The 17,758-nt window shown below is 39.4% G+C and overlaps 1 protein-coding gene across 2 annotated transcripts; it reads left to right on the top strand.

The window, feature by feature from the left end:
- The first annotated feature begins 4,039 nt into the window (after positions 1-4,039).
- On the top strand, positions 4,040-13,774 carry tmem147 (transmembrane protein 147). 2 transcript variants are annotated; one of them, XM_049583531.1, is made up of 8 exons: positions 4,040-4,120; positions 4,930-5,035; positions 7,859-7,928; positions 9,031-9,096; positions 9,249-9,385; positions 9,495-9,579; positions 9,991-10,112; positions 12,929-13,774. In XM_049583531.1, exons 2-8 carry the CDS (start codon positions 4,959-4,961, stop codon positions 13,047-13,049), a joined length of 678 nt encoding a protein of 225 aa, XP_049439488.1. In that variant the 5' UTR covers positions 4,040-4,120; positions 4,930-4,958; the 3' UTR covers positions 13,050-13,774. The 2 variants fall into 2 exon arrangements, with proteins under 2 accessions (XP_049439488.1, XP_049439489.1); XM_049583532.1 differs by having other exon boundaries at positions 4,045-4,120; positions 4,933-5,035.
- Positions 13,775-17,758: the final 3,984 nt, after the last annotated feature.

Here is a 17,758-nt window from a genome sequence, read left to right as displayed (position 1 = left end):
AATGGCATGACGAACTCCATCTGGACTGTAACAGTTGACTGGTTTGGAGAGGTAATACTGGTCAGCTGTGTCAGGTGTGACCATGTGGGAGGGACTAGGTATGGAGTTGCTTGCTATAAGAGCAGAGTGATAGCTCCTCGCCATCCACTGAATGGGCTGGTAATAAGGGTGTTGCAAACAGACACATCTTTGAGTTGACATGAAGGCAAGACCAATCATGGGGAACAAGAGCAGCTTTGAGCTCACACTCTCCTTCCTGCTCATTGCCTCTCTCTGCTTGCAGGCATCTATCATAAGGAGGTACAGATACTATCCAGAGAGGAAGATGAACTGGATAGAGGCAAGACAGTACTGTCAGGGGAACCACATTGACTTGATTACTGGGAACAAAGCAGAAGGCTATAGTCTGGCTAAGGAATTAAAGGAATTTAACATTGAAGAAGTCTGGATTGGTCTACTCAGAGACCCTGCGAATGACACAGCCTGGAGGTGGATAAATGTGAAGTGAGTACCCTGTTTGAATTTATGCAGATTTCAATACTATGAAAAATACACATGGTAAAATTTAGTTGCTAAGCAAGATTTCCCCCATTTGTTTGTTTCAGAAGTGGAGAGGGGATCTCAGGAAATGACCTCTCACAGAGCAGCAACTGGGCCGTTAGACAGCAGAGTAGTCACTGTGCAATTGTGGCTGATGAGTTTAAGTGGTACAGTTTGAGATGTTTGAGCAAACGTAACTTCTACTGCTCACAAGAGAACAAAATTAAACATCACAAAATGTTGCTTACCTGGTTCCACGCTTCCCAGTACTGTCAGAGTAACAATACTGGTGAACTAGTCACCATCACCAACACAGATCATTTAAAAAAGACTGGCTGGATTGGACTGTATCGAGAGGCTGGTGAGACCTGGAAGTGGACTGGGGATCAGCCATCTGACTATCGAAACTGGGCACCCAAAGAGCCACTCAGCTATGACTGTGCCTCTTTTAATCTTGGAACTAAAAAGTGGTTCGGCAGAATGTGCTCCACAGAGCTTCACTTTGTCTGCCATGATGACAACCTGGTGGTGGTGAATGAGAACAAGACATGGGAAGATGCCCTGAGTCACTGCAGGAGCATGAAAACCCCATGTGTGAGCCAAAGACCCTGCAAATACAAGCATGACCTCCTGAGCCTTGAACTGTCTGACTACAGCTATGTCAGAGACAGGATCTACAGAGCCACGACTGATGAGGTGTGAGACTGGGTAGCAAAAAAACCCCCCAAAAAACAGGAAGTTATTTTCACTGCACACTGTCTTAAAAATGAATCAAGTTACTAAAAACTGTTTTTTTTTCATACAGTACTGGCATGTAACCCTTTAAAGTGATGCAAAATATGCCACTCTTTGGTTGTGTTTTGTAAGAAATTCAACCAAAGAGTGATTTTCCCCAGTTTATTTTATAATTTTTGGAGGCATGCATAAAACAAGTGATCAAATATCTCTCTCTCTCTTTCTCCCTCAAAATGAATAAATAAATAAATACAATTAGAATAAAGCCAGAATAAATAATCATAGCAGAATTATTTCATACTTACTTTTTTGTTAATCATCTCACAACCCCCCAGATTTATCTTGCATCCTCTTGTGGAAATCACTGGGATGGAATTTGATGGACACATTAAATGTAATAAGCTTCACATGCATTTTTAGATTTCAAGGTTTTCAATTATTAATAATTCAGTTAAAGACAGAAAATAGAACTGTAAATTGGTGTTTTGAATTTAAAATTTTTTCATGCTATCATTAATTAATTAATTCATTCATTCAGTATCTGTAACCACTTATCCCATTCAGTGTTGTGAGGGGCTAGCTGTCGTGGAGCGAGGTTAATATATCATTTAAAACTAATTATTATTTAAAGTTATAAAGGCTCTTTAAGATGCACCCATTTATTGATACATTAAACATTAAACACTGAGGGGTGGCATACTCCAGTTTTTAAGACAAGTGCACCTTTTGAATAGATTGAATTGCTTTATTTCTTTTTGCCAAAAAGTAACTTTAAACTTCAGCAATTAAGGTCATGCACTGTCTGAACAGCGAGATAAGAGATAAATGTATTTTTGCACCCTTATTTTCACAAGCTCCAAGTTTCTTCAAACTACAGCCTCCTTAACAAACCAAGCATGATGGGAGTTAAAGTGTGAGGAGTCACGGATTAAACATTTTTAAAAGACAGACTGACACTCAGAGCTTGCCCTGTGTTTCTCAGGTTTGGACGAGCCTGCGCTTCCTGGGAGGGAAGTGGTGTTGGGTGAATGGAGAGATGCTGGAAGACCAGGGGATGCTGCCAGACTGTCCGTCCCAGTGGAGGCACTGTGGGACCCTGTCCAAACATGACACAAACAACTGGATCATCAGGGACTGCTCTGAAAGAAGAAACTTCATCTGTTACAGAAAATTATTCTGGATAGTGTAGACTGTGTTGAATCAAAAGCTAGTGTGACAAACACTGGGCAAGGTTAGGTTTTAGAGCTTTTCAGTGCTCCATAAGACATGACTGTTTTGTCTATTACAACGTTCTGTATTCTATAGTGATAATCTTTTGCTTTAATTACAATTACTTATAATCATTTTTGAAAAAAGAAGATTAGATACTAAGAAATATGTATTTCCTGTTTTATTTTGCTTGTGTGTTACCACACAGAGAAAGTGAGAAAGTCCTTCCTCTCTGACCTACCTTTATCAATAAGAGATGTTTGTGGTTGAAAAAATATATATATTTTTGCTTGTTTCTGTGACTTTACCCTGCTTTTCATTTAATCACTTATCAGTCATGTGAACGCATTACTTGCTCCAGCTGGGTTCCTTCAGTGCTGCAATCCTACTCTAACTCCCTAATGCTGTAAATAAAACACTTCCTAGGGCCTAGGCATCATGTACGTGTTTATGACTGGAAATTTTGTTTATTTTTTCATAAAAAACAATAAACAAGAAAGGTAACACTTTTTTTTACAGAAGTAATAGCAATCAAAATGAGGTAATAATACATTTTCACACATTTATGTGTTAATAGTGCAAGTTCATTTTGGCTTTCAGATTTTTGAAGGTTATCATCAGACACTGAGACATTGCAGTTCAACAACCAACTGAAAGTAAGTGCAAAAATATGTGAAACTTTATTGGAAATTAAAGCCAGTGTAAATATTATTCATGAACCTCTTATGTCCAAGGAAACAAACTAATTTTAATCATTTGGGTATTCAAATAACGTGTAGCTTCTTATGTAGCACCTTCTCAGCACCAGAAAGTAGGCTATATTTGTCCGACTTTTAATTCTAGGAATGTGACACTAACTGCTCTAAATGCAAGGCTAGCAAGAGAAGGAAAACAGTGTGTCTGGTTTTTTTTTTGTTTTTTTTTTTTTACAATACTTAAAGACAGCTAGAGTGGTTATAAACATTCTACAGTTAATACCAATAGTTAGCTATTGTGACCTGTGTTTCGAAGTTTAAATTTCTTACCCCTCAGACAGGCATTAGTTTCTATGAATTGCCCTAAGCATATATTGCATGAAATCCAAATGTTGCTAATCCATCTCAATGAACAGTTCATCCTCTTTTTATATATTTAGCTAGCCTATATGTTTGTCTTTGACAATCTGACATTATCATGACTAATGCCTCATTCTTTTGTGAGCTGGTACTTATTTTGTAAGCTCAAAATCTACAGTATTATTTAATGTCCATGTTTGCCTGCTTGTCATGAGGGTTGGATTTCTGACAATATAATTGTCTCGGATGTCGGTGCGTCATGAATGCACCAGAAAAGGTGGTTTTGAAAATAGTAACCAGGATGTAAATGTCAATAACTTACCCATATTTACAATACTGTGTGTGTGTGTGTGTGTGTGTGTGTGTGTGTGTGTGTGTGTGTGTGTGTGTGTGTGTGTGTTTATCTAAGTGTGTTAAAGCACATTATGACGCTGCGTGGAGAGCATCTTGTGGAACATATTATTAAGTTCCCACCGATGACGGAGTCGGAGGCATTTCGGGGTTGCACCAACCTTAGTTCCGGTTGTCATTCAACGAGACAGTTGAACGACAATCTGCCTCTTTTCGGCTCTTCAGACACAGTAAGTGCTGGCTCTTAAAAACTCTGCGTAACAGTCGCTACCGTGTGTTCTAAATGGTAATTTAATAAAGACTAGCTTTATGGTTAAAGTCGACAAAGATACAATATCCCCGAGACTTGTTTGCTCGATACAGGAACGTGTCTGTAGTGACACCAGCGTCGGGGTTGTAGCTTAGCTAGCTAATGTAACGTTACAGATCACTCATTTCTTTAATGACGTTATGGTTACGCAGCTTTGTAGCTCTGTATATGAATAATGAAATACACCCGATAAACATTTTACCTGGCGGTGACAGACTTGTTATTGCTTTGCAAATGCTGTGTGCCAGCCTGTTTGTATCAATGTAACGGTACAGGCGACAGTATAACGTTAACATCTTACAAAACTAACGGTCTAATAAAGTACCAGAACACATTTAAATGTAACATCAGTGATTTAAAAAAAATAATAAACATGTCTTCAAATAATCGTCATACAAATATTGAAGCAATTAAGCAAATAATCGATTAGTCGATCACAGAAAATTAACCAAAAACACATTAAGACAGTCAAACTAGTGAGCAAGATGCTACATTCCCTGGTTTTAGCATCTGACATGCTCAAATCTCAGTTTTTTATAAATGTAAATGTACTTATATTTGAGTTTGAGGGTGTGTGAGAACTTGTGAGGGGCACTTCTCTATTTTGTGACGTGTGTGTGTGTGTCTGTGTGTGTCTGTGTGTGTCTGTGTCAAAATGTTTCACTAATGAAAAAAGCCTGTTGTATCAACAGTGTATTAACCCCTGTGTTCTGTATCCCTCTTTTTCAGCAGGGAGCTGAATTTTGTGACCAGACATCATGACACTTTTCCACTTCGGGAACTGCTTCGCTCTGGCGTATTTCCCTTACTTTATAACATACAAGTGCAGCGGCCTGTAAGTATTTGTTTAAAGCAGGGATTTGCAACATGCGTGGTGAATGATGCATGACTCTGTACCATATCATATCCATTATGGTTTTTTTTTTTGTTTGGTTTTTTTTATTTGTTTATTTAAAGAGGACAGCGCACATTAAACATACATTACTGTAGATGTGCCAGTGTTAGCCAAAGGCTAGTTTCCAACCGTAGTCCTCCGGCATGGTGTTAAGAGCCATTAAAACATACAAGGGTCATAATACATAATAAAAAACAAAACAGAACAGAACAGAAAACAGGGACATAGGTAAGATACAATTTAAAGTAAGAATACTACTATCAAGACACTAACAAAGGGACAATCAATACAATACTACCAAGACAGATAAAACAGACAGTTATACATAACAAAAACCATTATATGCGGTGCAATTAAAAACAAGATGAACTGTCAGGGATTAGTAATTGAGATGAAGGTGCAGCAATGCAAACACCAGAGCAGGGTTTCTTGTTGGAGTTGTGCTAAGATGGATTGAGAAACACAACGAAACCATGGATATAAAGTGCTACAGTGCTCATGGAAAGTGCTGCAGTGCTCTGCTTATAGAGATTGTTGTCAGATTGTTGGGTTAGTTGTCAGATGTGAGTAAATGGAATGGAAGTGCAGCAATGCAAAGACCAGAACACAGGTTATTGTTGGAAGTTATGCAAATTGAGATAAGAAGAAGTAGTACATATCTAAAGTGCTACAGTGCTAAAGTGACTTGAGAAGAGGTAGTACCTTGTAAAGTGTTGCAGTGCTTCTTGTGGTTTACCCATGTCACTGCGCATGTCAGTGAGGGAACATGTGCAGCGGCATGGGGAGCTAAGTATATACAGTTAACAATGATTACAGGTCTGGTTAGACTTGAGCCAGTCTTTTAAATGTCTTTTAAATATAAGAAAAGAAGAGCAGTCTCTTATGGAAGTTGGCAGGCCATTCCAGATTTTGCTGCCTCTGACTGACAGAGCAGACTGTGAGAAAGAGGTACGCCTAGATGGAATTGCGCAGTCTCCTCTTGTAGTTGCTCTAGTGTTGATACCGTTGGTGGATTTACGTTCAAAAAACTAACTCGGGGTGGAGGTGCCAATCCGTTCACAATCTTATACACACAACATGCAAGTTTAAGCGTGATAAGACTGTCAGAGCTCAATAGATTATGGCGTGTGATGATGTCACAGTGATGATAGGAGAATGGTTTTTTGTCAAAAGTTTTTAGGGTTTTTTTATAGAGAGATTCAATTGGTTTAAGTATGGTTTTTCCCGTAAAAGACCAACTTGTGAGACAATACTCAATATGTGAGAATATCATAGAGTGCATGAATATTTTTGCTGCTTCTTCAGTTAATGAACATCTTATTTGCCTGAAATTGCTCAGATTGAAATTAATTGTTCTGCCTACTCTTTTCATGTGCTTTTCGTATGATAGGGTCGGGTCTAGAATGACTCCGAGGTACTTAAACTCTGTCACCAAACTGAGTTCCTCCCCTCTCAGAAATACATTGGAGTTTCGCAGAACAACAGATCTTAACAACAGATGTATGCACCAGTTGTGAAATTTTGGTACTATACTTATGATTAGAATAATAATATTGGTGATAGCCAATACCCATGTTTTTTGTCATTGATTTGTTTTTTGTTTTGTTATTTATTCCCCCTTTTGTGCTAGGGAAACCAAAGTCATTCAGCCCTTTATTACACTATCTTTGAATGAGCTCATACTCAGTCACACATTTATAAAACAACCTTTGAAATAACCTTCACAAAAAACCCTAACCCTTCTCTAAATTTATTTTATATTGCTGTGAAAACATAAACAAATGTATCATTTAAACAACTGTATTTATTCAAGTTTCTCACCAAAAACTACATTGTACATGATCACATGTGAGCACATCATGAGAACATTATTATTATTTACCTTTGCCAAATACTATTTTTTTCTGAAAAGAGCTTGAACACATTACATCTCAATGTGTCCTCCAACTCAGCAGTTAGTTCCAGTCATTAGCTGCTAACAGCTAACGTTAACTAACGTTCCTCCTGTCAGTGTCAACTTGTTCACAATTAAGCATTATCAGAGAAACAATAGGGGTTTTCCTGACGCATTGGTAGTGAGTTTACTGCTCCCTTTTGTTCAGAAGGTGTCCCAGTGAAGATTTCTGTTCCTCACAAACACGTTTTCTTTTGTCCCTGGGATGACGGAATGATGGTAAATTCAAGCCCTGTTTTTTTAACCTGTACAAGATTGATGTGACACAATGGAAAAACATCAGACCCTGCCATCATTGAATGTCATCTTATTTGCCGATAGGCCGATGGCAGTTCACAAGTGGAATATCAGCACATACCAATGTGCAGCCAATAAATTGGTGCATCCCTATATCCATCTGTCCAGTCATGGCCACTGAAGCATAGTAAAGAATAAAAAGTAAAATACTGTGTTGTACTACTCTGAAAATTTACTGCCATGGCCAATTTTTGCATCATTATTGCATAGTTTCTCTGTAATCCAATGTTCCTAGGAACATATGGTCAGAGACAAAGAAATCTGTTCATAATCTACTTAGTAATGTCCAAGGTTTGGGAGGGGGTCCACATAATCCTCTTAGAACTGTCAAGCGTGCTCTTGAATTTGGCAGTACTTTTGCTTAACAACATAACTTTTGTTATTGTCAACATTAGTGCACTCTAGTCTTAAAAACATTGTGCCAGTTTCTCACAGGACTGCCTTGTATCTGTGGTGCCTCCTTATTTTACTGTTCTGCCATTTAACTCTGTGTTTGTGTGTCCAATCTTTAGCTCAGAGTACAATGCCTTCTGGAGATGTGTCCAGGCTGGAGCAACCTACCTGTTTGTCCAACTCTGTAAGGTGAGTGGGCCTTCTGATAATTAAATATCCAAGACCCTTGACCTTATATTGTAAATGAGCAACTATAACTCCATAATTTATTGATTATTATTTATTTTCAAATTTGCAGTACTGACTTAATGATACAATCAATTTGTGGAAAGTTGTCTTACGTGTACAATAATTTGTGCAGTAATTCAACTGCTGCAATATGCTTTTCAACTAATAGTCTTATTTAAAGAATATTAAATAAGAATATGTGTAGGATTAAGGAGGCTTTAGTAGCATCTAGTGGTGGGGATTGCCGAATGCAACCAGCCAAAACTTCTCTTGGTTAAAATTCCTATAGTGTTAATTGTTCAGGTTTTTACCAGGAGCTGAGGTCTCCTCCTCTCCAAAGCTGACAGACAAGATGATTAAAATGGGTAAAAAAAAAAAATACTGATTAAATCAGTTTCGTGTTAAAAATTCAGTGTTTTTCTGACGCTGCTTGTTGCTGAAGATCTGTTAACTACAGTGGCTGATGTGAAAAAGCAAATGGCCCCATCTAGAGCAAGTGTTTGGTTTGTCCATTCTGGGCCACTGTATAAATGTGTTGATGCACCATCGCACTCTCCATTAACGAAGACCCCCTCTCTATGTAGATATAAATGGCTCATTCTAAGGTAACGAAAACACAAGGATTCTTACTTTCATGTGATTTTACACTAAAGAAAACATACTTATTATATTAGATTTCCATTTCTGCTGATATATCCCCCTAAATCCTGGAACTTGAATTTTTACTTATACTATTCTTGTATTTATATTTAACCCACTTTGTCATACGATGAACATACATGTACATATTTATTATTTTTGTCTTATATTTAGTTTTATATTTAGTAGCATAATGCACACATTTCTATTTTTATACACACTTCTTATCTGCTTTTTCTTGTGATTTCTCTAGGCTTATATATAAGAGCAGCTGTAATGTGTCTTAATTTTCCCTGGGGGTCAGTAAAGTACTTCTGACTCCCGACTCCATTATAAAGTTGAGCAGAGGAGATTGAGGAAATAAGGCACAAACTGATGTCATTAGTGTTGGTAAACAGGATTTGCTTATCTTTCTGTGTTTCAGATGCTGTTCCTAGCTACATTTTTCCCCACATGGGAAGGAGGAGCTGGAGTTTATGACTTTGTTGGGGTGAGACTTGTTGTTCCATCGCAGTAACAACATAAAGGAAGATTCATATTTTCTCATATTTGTTAATTATTATAATTACAAAAGAGAAACAAAGAAAGCTGGTAGAATACCAGATTGTGTGGGAGGCTGTAATGTGGGCTTTTGTTTTTCAGGAATTTATGAAGGCAACAGTGGACCTGGCAGACTTGTTGGGTCTCCATCTGGTGATGTCTCGTAATGCTGGTAAAGGGGAGTACAAGATCATGGTGGCTGCCATGGGCTGGGCGACAGCAGAGCTTGTGATGTCCAGGTGAGCACTAATTCTGGTCCTGCTGAAGGAGCATTAGCTTTACTTTGTGAAATTATTAAACATATATAACAATAAAACTTACAGTTTGTGAACTGTTACGGTTCTTCAGGTGTCTTCCTCTGTGGGTGGGAGCCAGAGGGATTGAGTTTGACTGGAAATACATCCAGATGAGCTTTGACTCTAACATTAGTTTGGTGAGTAGCTGTCTCTTCTGCTTTCTCACTACTCCCCTCTGTGTAATGGGTTTTACGTCAATTTTTCCTTTTCCTCTCATCCTGCCGTTTCACCTCCTGCCACTGTGTTTTCAGTGCTGGCACATTTGGAATTTTCCTTTGCAGTTTTTGTCCCCACATTCACTCACATTGTTGACAGCAATGATTCATAGAAACAATTGAAATAAAATAACTGGTTATTGTTCCTGTGTTCAGATAAACATGGATCTTCAAATGTTTAATTCTCAGTGTGCTTTCTCTCTGTCTATCCCTAGGTTTATTATATTGCCATTGTATCTGTAATGTAAATGTTTATATGATGTGACTGAAGTGTGTAAATAAAATATTTATATTTATTTATTTATATAAATAATTATTTTTGTTTGTTTATAGATTCATTACATCGCCATGGCAGCAGTAGTGTGGATGTTCACACGATATGACCTTCCTAAGAGCTTCAGACTTCCTGTTACTGTGCTGCTGGCCCTTTGTGTCTACAAGGCCTTCTTAATGGAGTAAGCCTGACACACTTTAACACACTTCTATGCTGAACATTTATTTATATACAGTACAGGCCAAAAGTTTGGACACACCTTCTCATTCAATGCGTTTTCTTTATTTTCATGACTATTTACATTGTAGATTCTCACTGAAGGCATCAAAACTATGAATGAACACATGTGGAGTTATGTACTTAACAAAAAAAGGTGAAATAACTGAAAACATGTTTTATATTCTAGTTTCTTCAAAATAGCCACCCTTTGCTCTGATTGCTGCTTTGCACACTCTTGGCGTTCTCTCGATGAGCTTCAAGAGGTAGTCACCTGAAATGGTTTTCCAACAGTCTTGAAGGAGTTCCCAGAGGTGTTTAGCACTTGTTGGCCCCTTTGCCTTCACTCTGTGGTCCAGCTCACCCCAAACCATCTCGATTGGGTTCAGGTCCGGTGACTGTGGAGGCCAGGTCATCTGCCGCAGCACTCCATCACTCTCCTTCTTGGTCAAATAGCCCTTACACAGCCTGGAGGTGTGTTTGGGGTCATTGTCCTGTTGAAAAATAAATGATCGTCCAACTAAACGCAAACCGGATGGGATGGCATGTCGCTGCAGGATGCTGTGGTAGCCATGCTGGTTCAGTGTGCCTTCAATTTTGAATAAATCCCCAACAGTGTCACCAGCAAAACACCCCCACACCATCACACCTCCTCCTCCATGCTTCACAGTGGGAACCAGGCATGTGGAATCCATCCGTTCACCTTTTCTGCGTCTCACAAAGACACGGCGGTTGGAACCAAAGATCTCAAATTTGGACTCATCAGACCAAAGCACAGATTTCCATTGGTCTAAAGTCCATTCCTTGTGTTTCTTGGCCCAAACAAATCTCTTCTGCTTGTTGCCTCTCCTTAGCAGTGGTTTCCTAGCAGCTATTTGACCATGAAGGCCTGATTCGCGCAGTCTCCTCTTAACAGTTGTTCTAGAGATGGTCTGCTGCTAGAACTCTGTGTGGCATTCATCTGGTCTCTGATCTGAGCTGCTGTTAACTTGCGATTTCTGAGGCTGGTGACTCGGATGAACTTATCCTCAGAAGCAGAGGTGACTCTTGGTCGTCCTTTCCTGGGTCGGTCCTCATGTGTGCCAGTTTCGTAGTGGCGCTTGATGGTTTTTGCGACTCCACTTGGGGACACATTTAAAGTTTTTGCAATTTTCCGGACTGACTGACCTTCATTTCTTAAAGTAATGATGGCCACTGGTTTTTCTTTAGTTAGCTGATTGGTTCTTGCCATAATATGAATTTTAACAGTTGTCCAATAGGGCTGTCGGCTGTGTATTAACCTGACTTCTGCACAACACAACTGATGGTCCCAACCCCATTGATAAAGCAAGAAATTCCACTAATTAACCCTGATAAGGCACACCTGTGAAATGGAAACCATTTCAGGTGACTACCTCTTGAAGCTCATGGAGAGAATGCCAAGAGTGTGCAAAGCAGTAATCAGAGCAAAGGGTGGCTATTTTGAAGAAACTAGAATATAAAACATGTTTTCAGTTATTTCACCTTTTTTTGTTAAGTACATAACTCCACATGTGTTCATTCATAGTTTCGATGCCTTCAGTGAGAATCTACAATGTAAATAGTCATGAAAATAAAGAAAACGCTTTGAATGAGAAGGTGTGTCCAAACTTTTGGCCTGTACTGTACATATATATCTATATAGCATTTTGTCTATGGGGAAATTCATCTTTGGTTTGATGTGGTGGCTGCTGTTTATTTTGTGAACCACAAGACGGCACTAGTTAATGGCATATGCATAGTAAAATTAGCCTGGTTAAATCCAGACCCAAATCAAGAAAGATTTAATTCAAATTGTGCTCTTGCGAGAACTCCAGATTTCCAGGATATATTAAAATACAAGTGCAAGTAAAAGAAACATACAGTTCACTTGAAGATGATTTTACGGAATTTCAATTTTGTAAACGGGTTCATTGTTTTGGTGTCTAGATGTTAAACAAAATGCCACAACTAAATACTTGACTGTTTACTTGTGTGTTTTATTTACTTGGAAGAATTTTAGAACTGAAGGCTTTAAGGCATACTTCACCCACAAATTGACCATTTGTATATCAGTCAGTCAGTCATGCTGTGTTTCCTTGAATACGTAAAGAAAATGTTTTTCTTGAATGCCTCCATGGAAAACGGCGAACATAATGATTTATTGATCGACTGGGGACCACGTTTAACAACAGCAAAAGCATGTGAAGACATCAGTTTACAAACACTCTGTTGTATAATCCAACCAAATATTGCCTAGTCCTTTCCAGTCCAGTCCTTGCTTTAACCTTAGTAGTCTGGCTTTGAAGAGAGAGAAGATACATTTCACTTTCAGTTCAGTTTTAGATTGTAATGTTTTAGCAAAAGTGCATGTGTTTGTGAGGTATTGAGCGTATGACTGGAGAAGTGAGACTTGGATTATACTGCACAGGTTGTGTGAGTGTTTGTAATCAGATGTTTTGATATTATTTTGCTAAATCAATATGTTTGCCGTTTTCTGTGGAGGCATGAGAGAAACAAAGCTTTCTTCACAAGTTCAAGATAACACTACACTACACATATTGATTTACAGATGGTCATTTTGTGGGTGAAGCATTCCTTTCAGTGTGGTCCAAAGGGAAGAGAAGAAAGGAGTTTTTAAAATCTCTGACAATCAGTCGCTCTGATGGATGGTTTCAGCAACACCCATGCACCACTTTTACTTATTTAACATTATAACTCACGTTGTGCCTCTCTCTCTCTCTCTCTCTCTCTCTCTCTCTCTCTCTCTCTCTCTCTCTTCAGGTTGTTTGTCCATGTCTTCCTGTTGGGCAGTTGGACAGTGTTGCTGGTGAAAGCTGTGCTGACTGGTGCCATCTCTCTCTGCTCACTGTTTCTCTTCGTCACTCTGGTCCACAGTAACTAAGTACAGCTCGGCACCCTGGGAAAAGCCTTCAACAGTCTCTTGATTGTGATAAATCAGAAGCTGACTCCTGATACCTTTTCAGTCTACATATCACCATACAATCTACCAAAGACTACTGGAAAATTATTGTTGATACTGGGTAGCTGGACTGGTCTGATGAATAAACAAGGTCAAGCTACCAACCAGTAAGCTAACCAGTGCTACCAGTTTGTTTTGATCAGTCTGTATGGACCATTGATGGAAAACATACACTGAAGCTTTGTTTGTGTTTAGTCCACCAGTTCTAACTGCAGGTTGAGTGGAGACATCGGGGAAGGTTCCTAAATGATTTGTTTACCTGAGCTGTATTGCTTTTGTTAAAAGTTGAATTTCGTACAAAAACACCCACAGATGAACCGAGACTTTTTGCATACTTCATTCTTTTTTATGTGTTGTCCAATAAGCCAGCGTAAATGCTTAGATCATACAGTAAAGTGAATTTATAACAATCACACTGATAGTTCCTCTTTATCAATTTATTTATATACAAGTAAATATTACAATTAGTTCAAACCTAACTGTGACTAGATTTTTCTAATTATTGAAGAAATTGTATGAACAATTTAAAGTCAAAAACAGGCCCACTGAATGAATAAATTGAGGTCCACTCAGCATTATGACACAATGTGTTGTATTGTAACACCTGTGATTTTGTCATGAAAATAATAAATGTTTTTTTTGTCTTATCTTGCCCTCTGAGTTTTGATTGATCAGACTGTGGCATTTGTTTGCTGTCACAAATGATCATATGTAATATTGAAGAAAATCATTTTAAACTCTTGAAAATCTTTTGGGCTCAACTCAGGGACAGATCATCTGAGCATACATGATGAAAAAAAATCACTGAATTTTAACTATTAATCGGTTTTCACAAATAGATAAAAGGTTTCACAAATATGAAACATGATTTTAAACAGTCACTAGGGTCAACACGTGCATGCAGTCTGGGTTTGACTGGTCTAAGTACAGAGATTTTTATCCAGACCTGGTTTTTGGTGGTCTCTACAATGAAAAAAAAAATCAAAACTGACTTTTTATCTGTTTTCGAATTGGAAACATGGTTAATTATATAACAAATCATATAAATGATCATTGTATTTAGTTTTTTATTATTAAACCAATATTAGTTTGAAGTTAGTCCTTGAATCCCCTTACTCCTTCGTGTTAATAACAGCACATTGTTCAAAGCAGTTGATGACTCATTTTTGTGATTCACATGCACCAAAATTCACTAGAATGCAGAAAAAGGAAGTCCTGAAACTAAAATTTTCCTGTAGGAGGGCCTCTCAACTCCCTGCCTAAAAAGTGTCCGGACTGGGGCTACATGTCACATTTTATTTCCTGGCCTGAATGATTTTCCCAGTTTGGCCCAGTCTTATCCTGAGTAGTTATGACATTTATTACTTCCAATTGCATGGGTGACAAGATGCCAGTAAAGCAGCCCATTTCCTCCATTGCCTTCTGCAGTGCTGCCTGCAATGCGGCCAATCCAGGTGGCACCAAAGCATGGTTGCAGCCTCTTTTCAATAGGTCTCAAGCTCCACTTGCCATGCTAGCATAGCAGTTGGTGATCACTGCTTTAAGTCCACTAATGCTGAATCTTCCATTGTGTATTTTACTGTTGTTAATTACTAACTTGTCAGATGTTTGAAAGCATGCAATTGGTCAGTCTGTTACATCCACAAAAATGTTCACTGCAGCAGCTCAGTGTATTTCTGCCAGATAGAAGGCAAATAGTTCTCTATCTGATCCCACACTTCTCCTATTACATTTGACAAAGAAACACTGGAGTATTGAGGAGGCACACTGGGAGAAAGAACAACCTGAATATGCCTGTGAATGGACTGGTCTCCTGATGGAGGGAGGGAATGAAAACATTTTAAAGGAGTGTCAAAGAAAAGGAAGACAAAGAGACTAATGGACGTAAAAGAATTTGGTTTCAAAAACATCTTAAGTGTTAACAAGACAAGATGAAGAATAAAAGAAAAGAAAAGAAAACATGATCAGAGTAAAAGGTGGAGAGAGGGTCTTTACCTGAACCTCACCTTAAGTCCATCCCTGCTTACAGCCAAGAGTCATGTTACAAACAAGGGATAATGAGATAACGAGTACTAAATTGGACACTCTCAATGGTACAGGAGTAGAAATATCTCAGCATTTGAGATGATACCTGGAATTTCCTCAAGTATCTAAGGTGAAACTGTCTCTACCTTGCCTTTCTCACCACTGAGTCAGTATGCAGCTCCCAGGTCAGGCCTTCGGTGAAGCGGACACCAAGGTATTTGAAGCTATCCACCCTCTCCACCGAGGACCTGTTAATATTAAGGGGGGCATAATTTCTTTGCTCCTTCTTCCCAAAGTCCACTATCATCTTAGTTTTGCTGACATTCAGGAGTAGGTTGTTGTCCTGACACAGGCGGGTCAGGTCCTCTATGTCTGTCAGGTAGACATTATCATTGTTGACTGGCAGCAGGCCCACTACAGCTGTGTTGTCAGCAAACTTGATGAAGGTGTTAGGGTCTGAAGTGGCTACACAGTTGTGTGTGTACAGGGAGTACAGCAGGGGACTCAGCACGCAGTCCTGAGGTGCTCCGGTATTAATGACGAGGGTAGAAGAGGTGTGTCTGCTGATTGTCATCACTGGGGTCTGCCTATCACGAAGTGAAGGATCCACATGCACAGTGGAGTGTTTAATCCGAGCCCCTTGAGCTTTGTGACCAGCCTGGAGGGAACTATGGTGACAAATGCTGAACTGTAGTCAAGGAACAGCAACCTGACATAGGTCCCTTTTTTACTCAGGTGAGACAGGGTCGTGTGGAGGATGGTGTCTTCTGTAGGTTGGTTGGGACAGTAGGCAAACTGTAGTGGGTCCACTGTGCTGATTCATGAGGAACAGATGTAATCCTTTACCACTTTAAGAAGCATTTCATCGAAACACTTCCTTATTACAGAGGTGAGAGCCACTAGGTGGTACTCATTCAGGCAGGTTACTCTTGTTTTCTTGGACACAAGTATGATCGTGGACAAGTATGGTCACTTGTAATCTGTCATACTTTTTAGTCCTTGCTACATGCTTCCTAGATTGCCTTCCTGGAATTGTAGGTCCACTTTCTTCCTGTAGTCCCTTTTGCCTCTTTTACTGCTCTCCTTACACTGATGGCTGCTGCTACATGCCTTACTTCCTTATTTTGAAGTAGGTTTAGTTAAATAAATCACCTTTGTACCTTAAATTGTTTGTGTAGACTCTCTTTTGTTGCAAACTGTGAGCCAAGTTTGTAACAAATGGGGGCTTGTCCAGGATGAATTGTCTACTGTGGTGAGTAAGAGACAGTGATTATTACTTTGTAGCAGTAGCTTAAATTGAAGCATTAGTTTTGGAGGGAGTCTAACACGTATTTAAATGGTACATATGTGGTGAGTCAGTGTGGCTTGGATTTCAGGCTCAGGTGGTTACACCTGTAGGTATTTGTTAACCTGCCTTATTTTTGTGCTTGCCTCTGATCTGGTGTGAATAAAACAGCCTCGTCAGTGGAACTACTTCCCCGATAGGTATTAGAACAACATCCATCCGTGGATTTGTTGTTTGTTGCTTTTGTGCATTAGTATGGCCACAGCATTTTTTTTGCTTTGGGTACACTTCCGTGATTGTCTAGGTAGGTTGCCATTTTAATGGTTGCCTGGCCGGATCATTGGGCTAGGTGTTTAAATCTCCCACCAGCGCTATTGCATGAAGACTAGGGTTGAGACAGACAGCTAGTTTCCCGGGTAGATAGTTAGCCAGGGGGAAGGACGTTCCACATTGTGGCTGTCACATCGGGTTGGTAGTAAACTTTTGTGGTCAGTTTGGGGCAGGTTAGCCTAGAGTGTCAGGTGTAAGTATTTGGTTTGTGTGGGCCAGCTATTGTTCCAATCATGTCTGCGACTGAGGATTTTGTGCAGAATCCCAGTGAAGGTCTATTGGAGACTTACACCAAGGATCGGTTGGTAAAGGTGGCAGAGCATTTTGGCATTGAATCCCCAGTCAGGGACGTAAAGATCATATTTTGTGTGCAATAAAGGATGGCTTGGTTCAGTTGGGGGTTTTGTCTGCTGCAGGAAAAGGTAGTGACACCCAGTCAGCCAGTGAAATTTCTCCTCAGGTCAGTCAACCAGAGCTGTCTCTAAAGTTTGTGAGGCCTTTAGCCGGGATTGTGGTGACTTTAACTTTTGAACAACAAAAAGAACTATTGATTTTGCAGCATAAATTGGAAATGGAACAAGACCAGGCTGTTCGTGCACAGGAGCAGGCTGTGGAAATGGAGAGGTTGAAATGTAATGTGAAGTTACATGAAGCTGAGCTGCAGCAGGAAAAAGTGTCAGGAGTTTGAGCGTTACAAACTGGAATTAATCAAGGAGGCACTGGCCCTTGACGTTCTTGCATTCCCTACAAAACCCAAATCAACGGCTGATGCCTTGGTGTTTGTTCTTGCAGCCATTTAACCTTGACATACGCCACATTAAAGGTTCTGTAAATGTTGTGGCTGATGCATTGTCTCATGCAATTCCTCTCTATTGTGTTTTACCAGGTGTCCCTTTTTGCTCTGAACTACTCTTCTCTCCCTCCTGCTCTGAATCTGCTTCTCCAGGTATCGGGTTGCTGAGTGGGTGTGGGTTGGGTGAGTGGTTTGGAA

The sequence above is a fragment of the Epinephelus fuscoguttatus genome, linkage group LG8 (assembly GCF_011397635.1).
Source record: "Epinephelus fuscoguttatus linkage group LG8, E.fuscoguttatus.final_Chr_v1".
NCBI lineage: Eukaryota > Metazoa > Chordata > Actinopteri > Perciformes > Serranidae > Epinephelus > Epinephelus fuscoguttatus.
Note: the sequence above shows the minus strand (reverse complement) of the source record. Positions and strands in the feature narration are given on the sequence as shown.

Excerpts from the sequence above, each read along its gene's own strand:
- tmem147 (XM_049583531.1), top strand. The coding sequence starts at position 4,959 with ATGACACTTTTCCACTTCGGGAACTGCTTCGCTCTGGCGTATTTCCCT. Across the intron at positions 9,097-9,248 it reads GAGTTTATGACTTTGTTGGG|GAATTTATGAAGGCAACAGT; the intron begins GTGAGACTTGTT and ends TTTGTTTTTCAG. Across the intron at positions 10,113-12,928 it reads TACAAGGCCTTCTTAATGGA|GTTGTTTGTCCATGTCTTCC; the intron begins GTAAGCCTGACA and ends CTCTCTCTTCAG.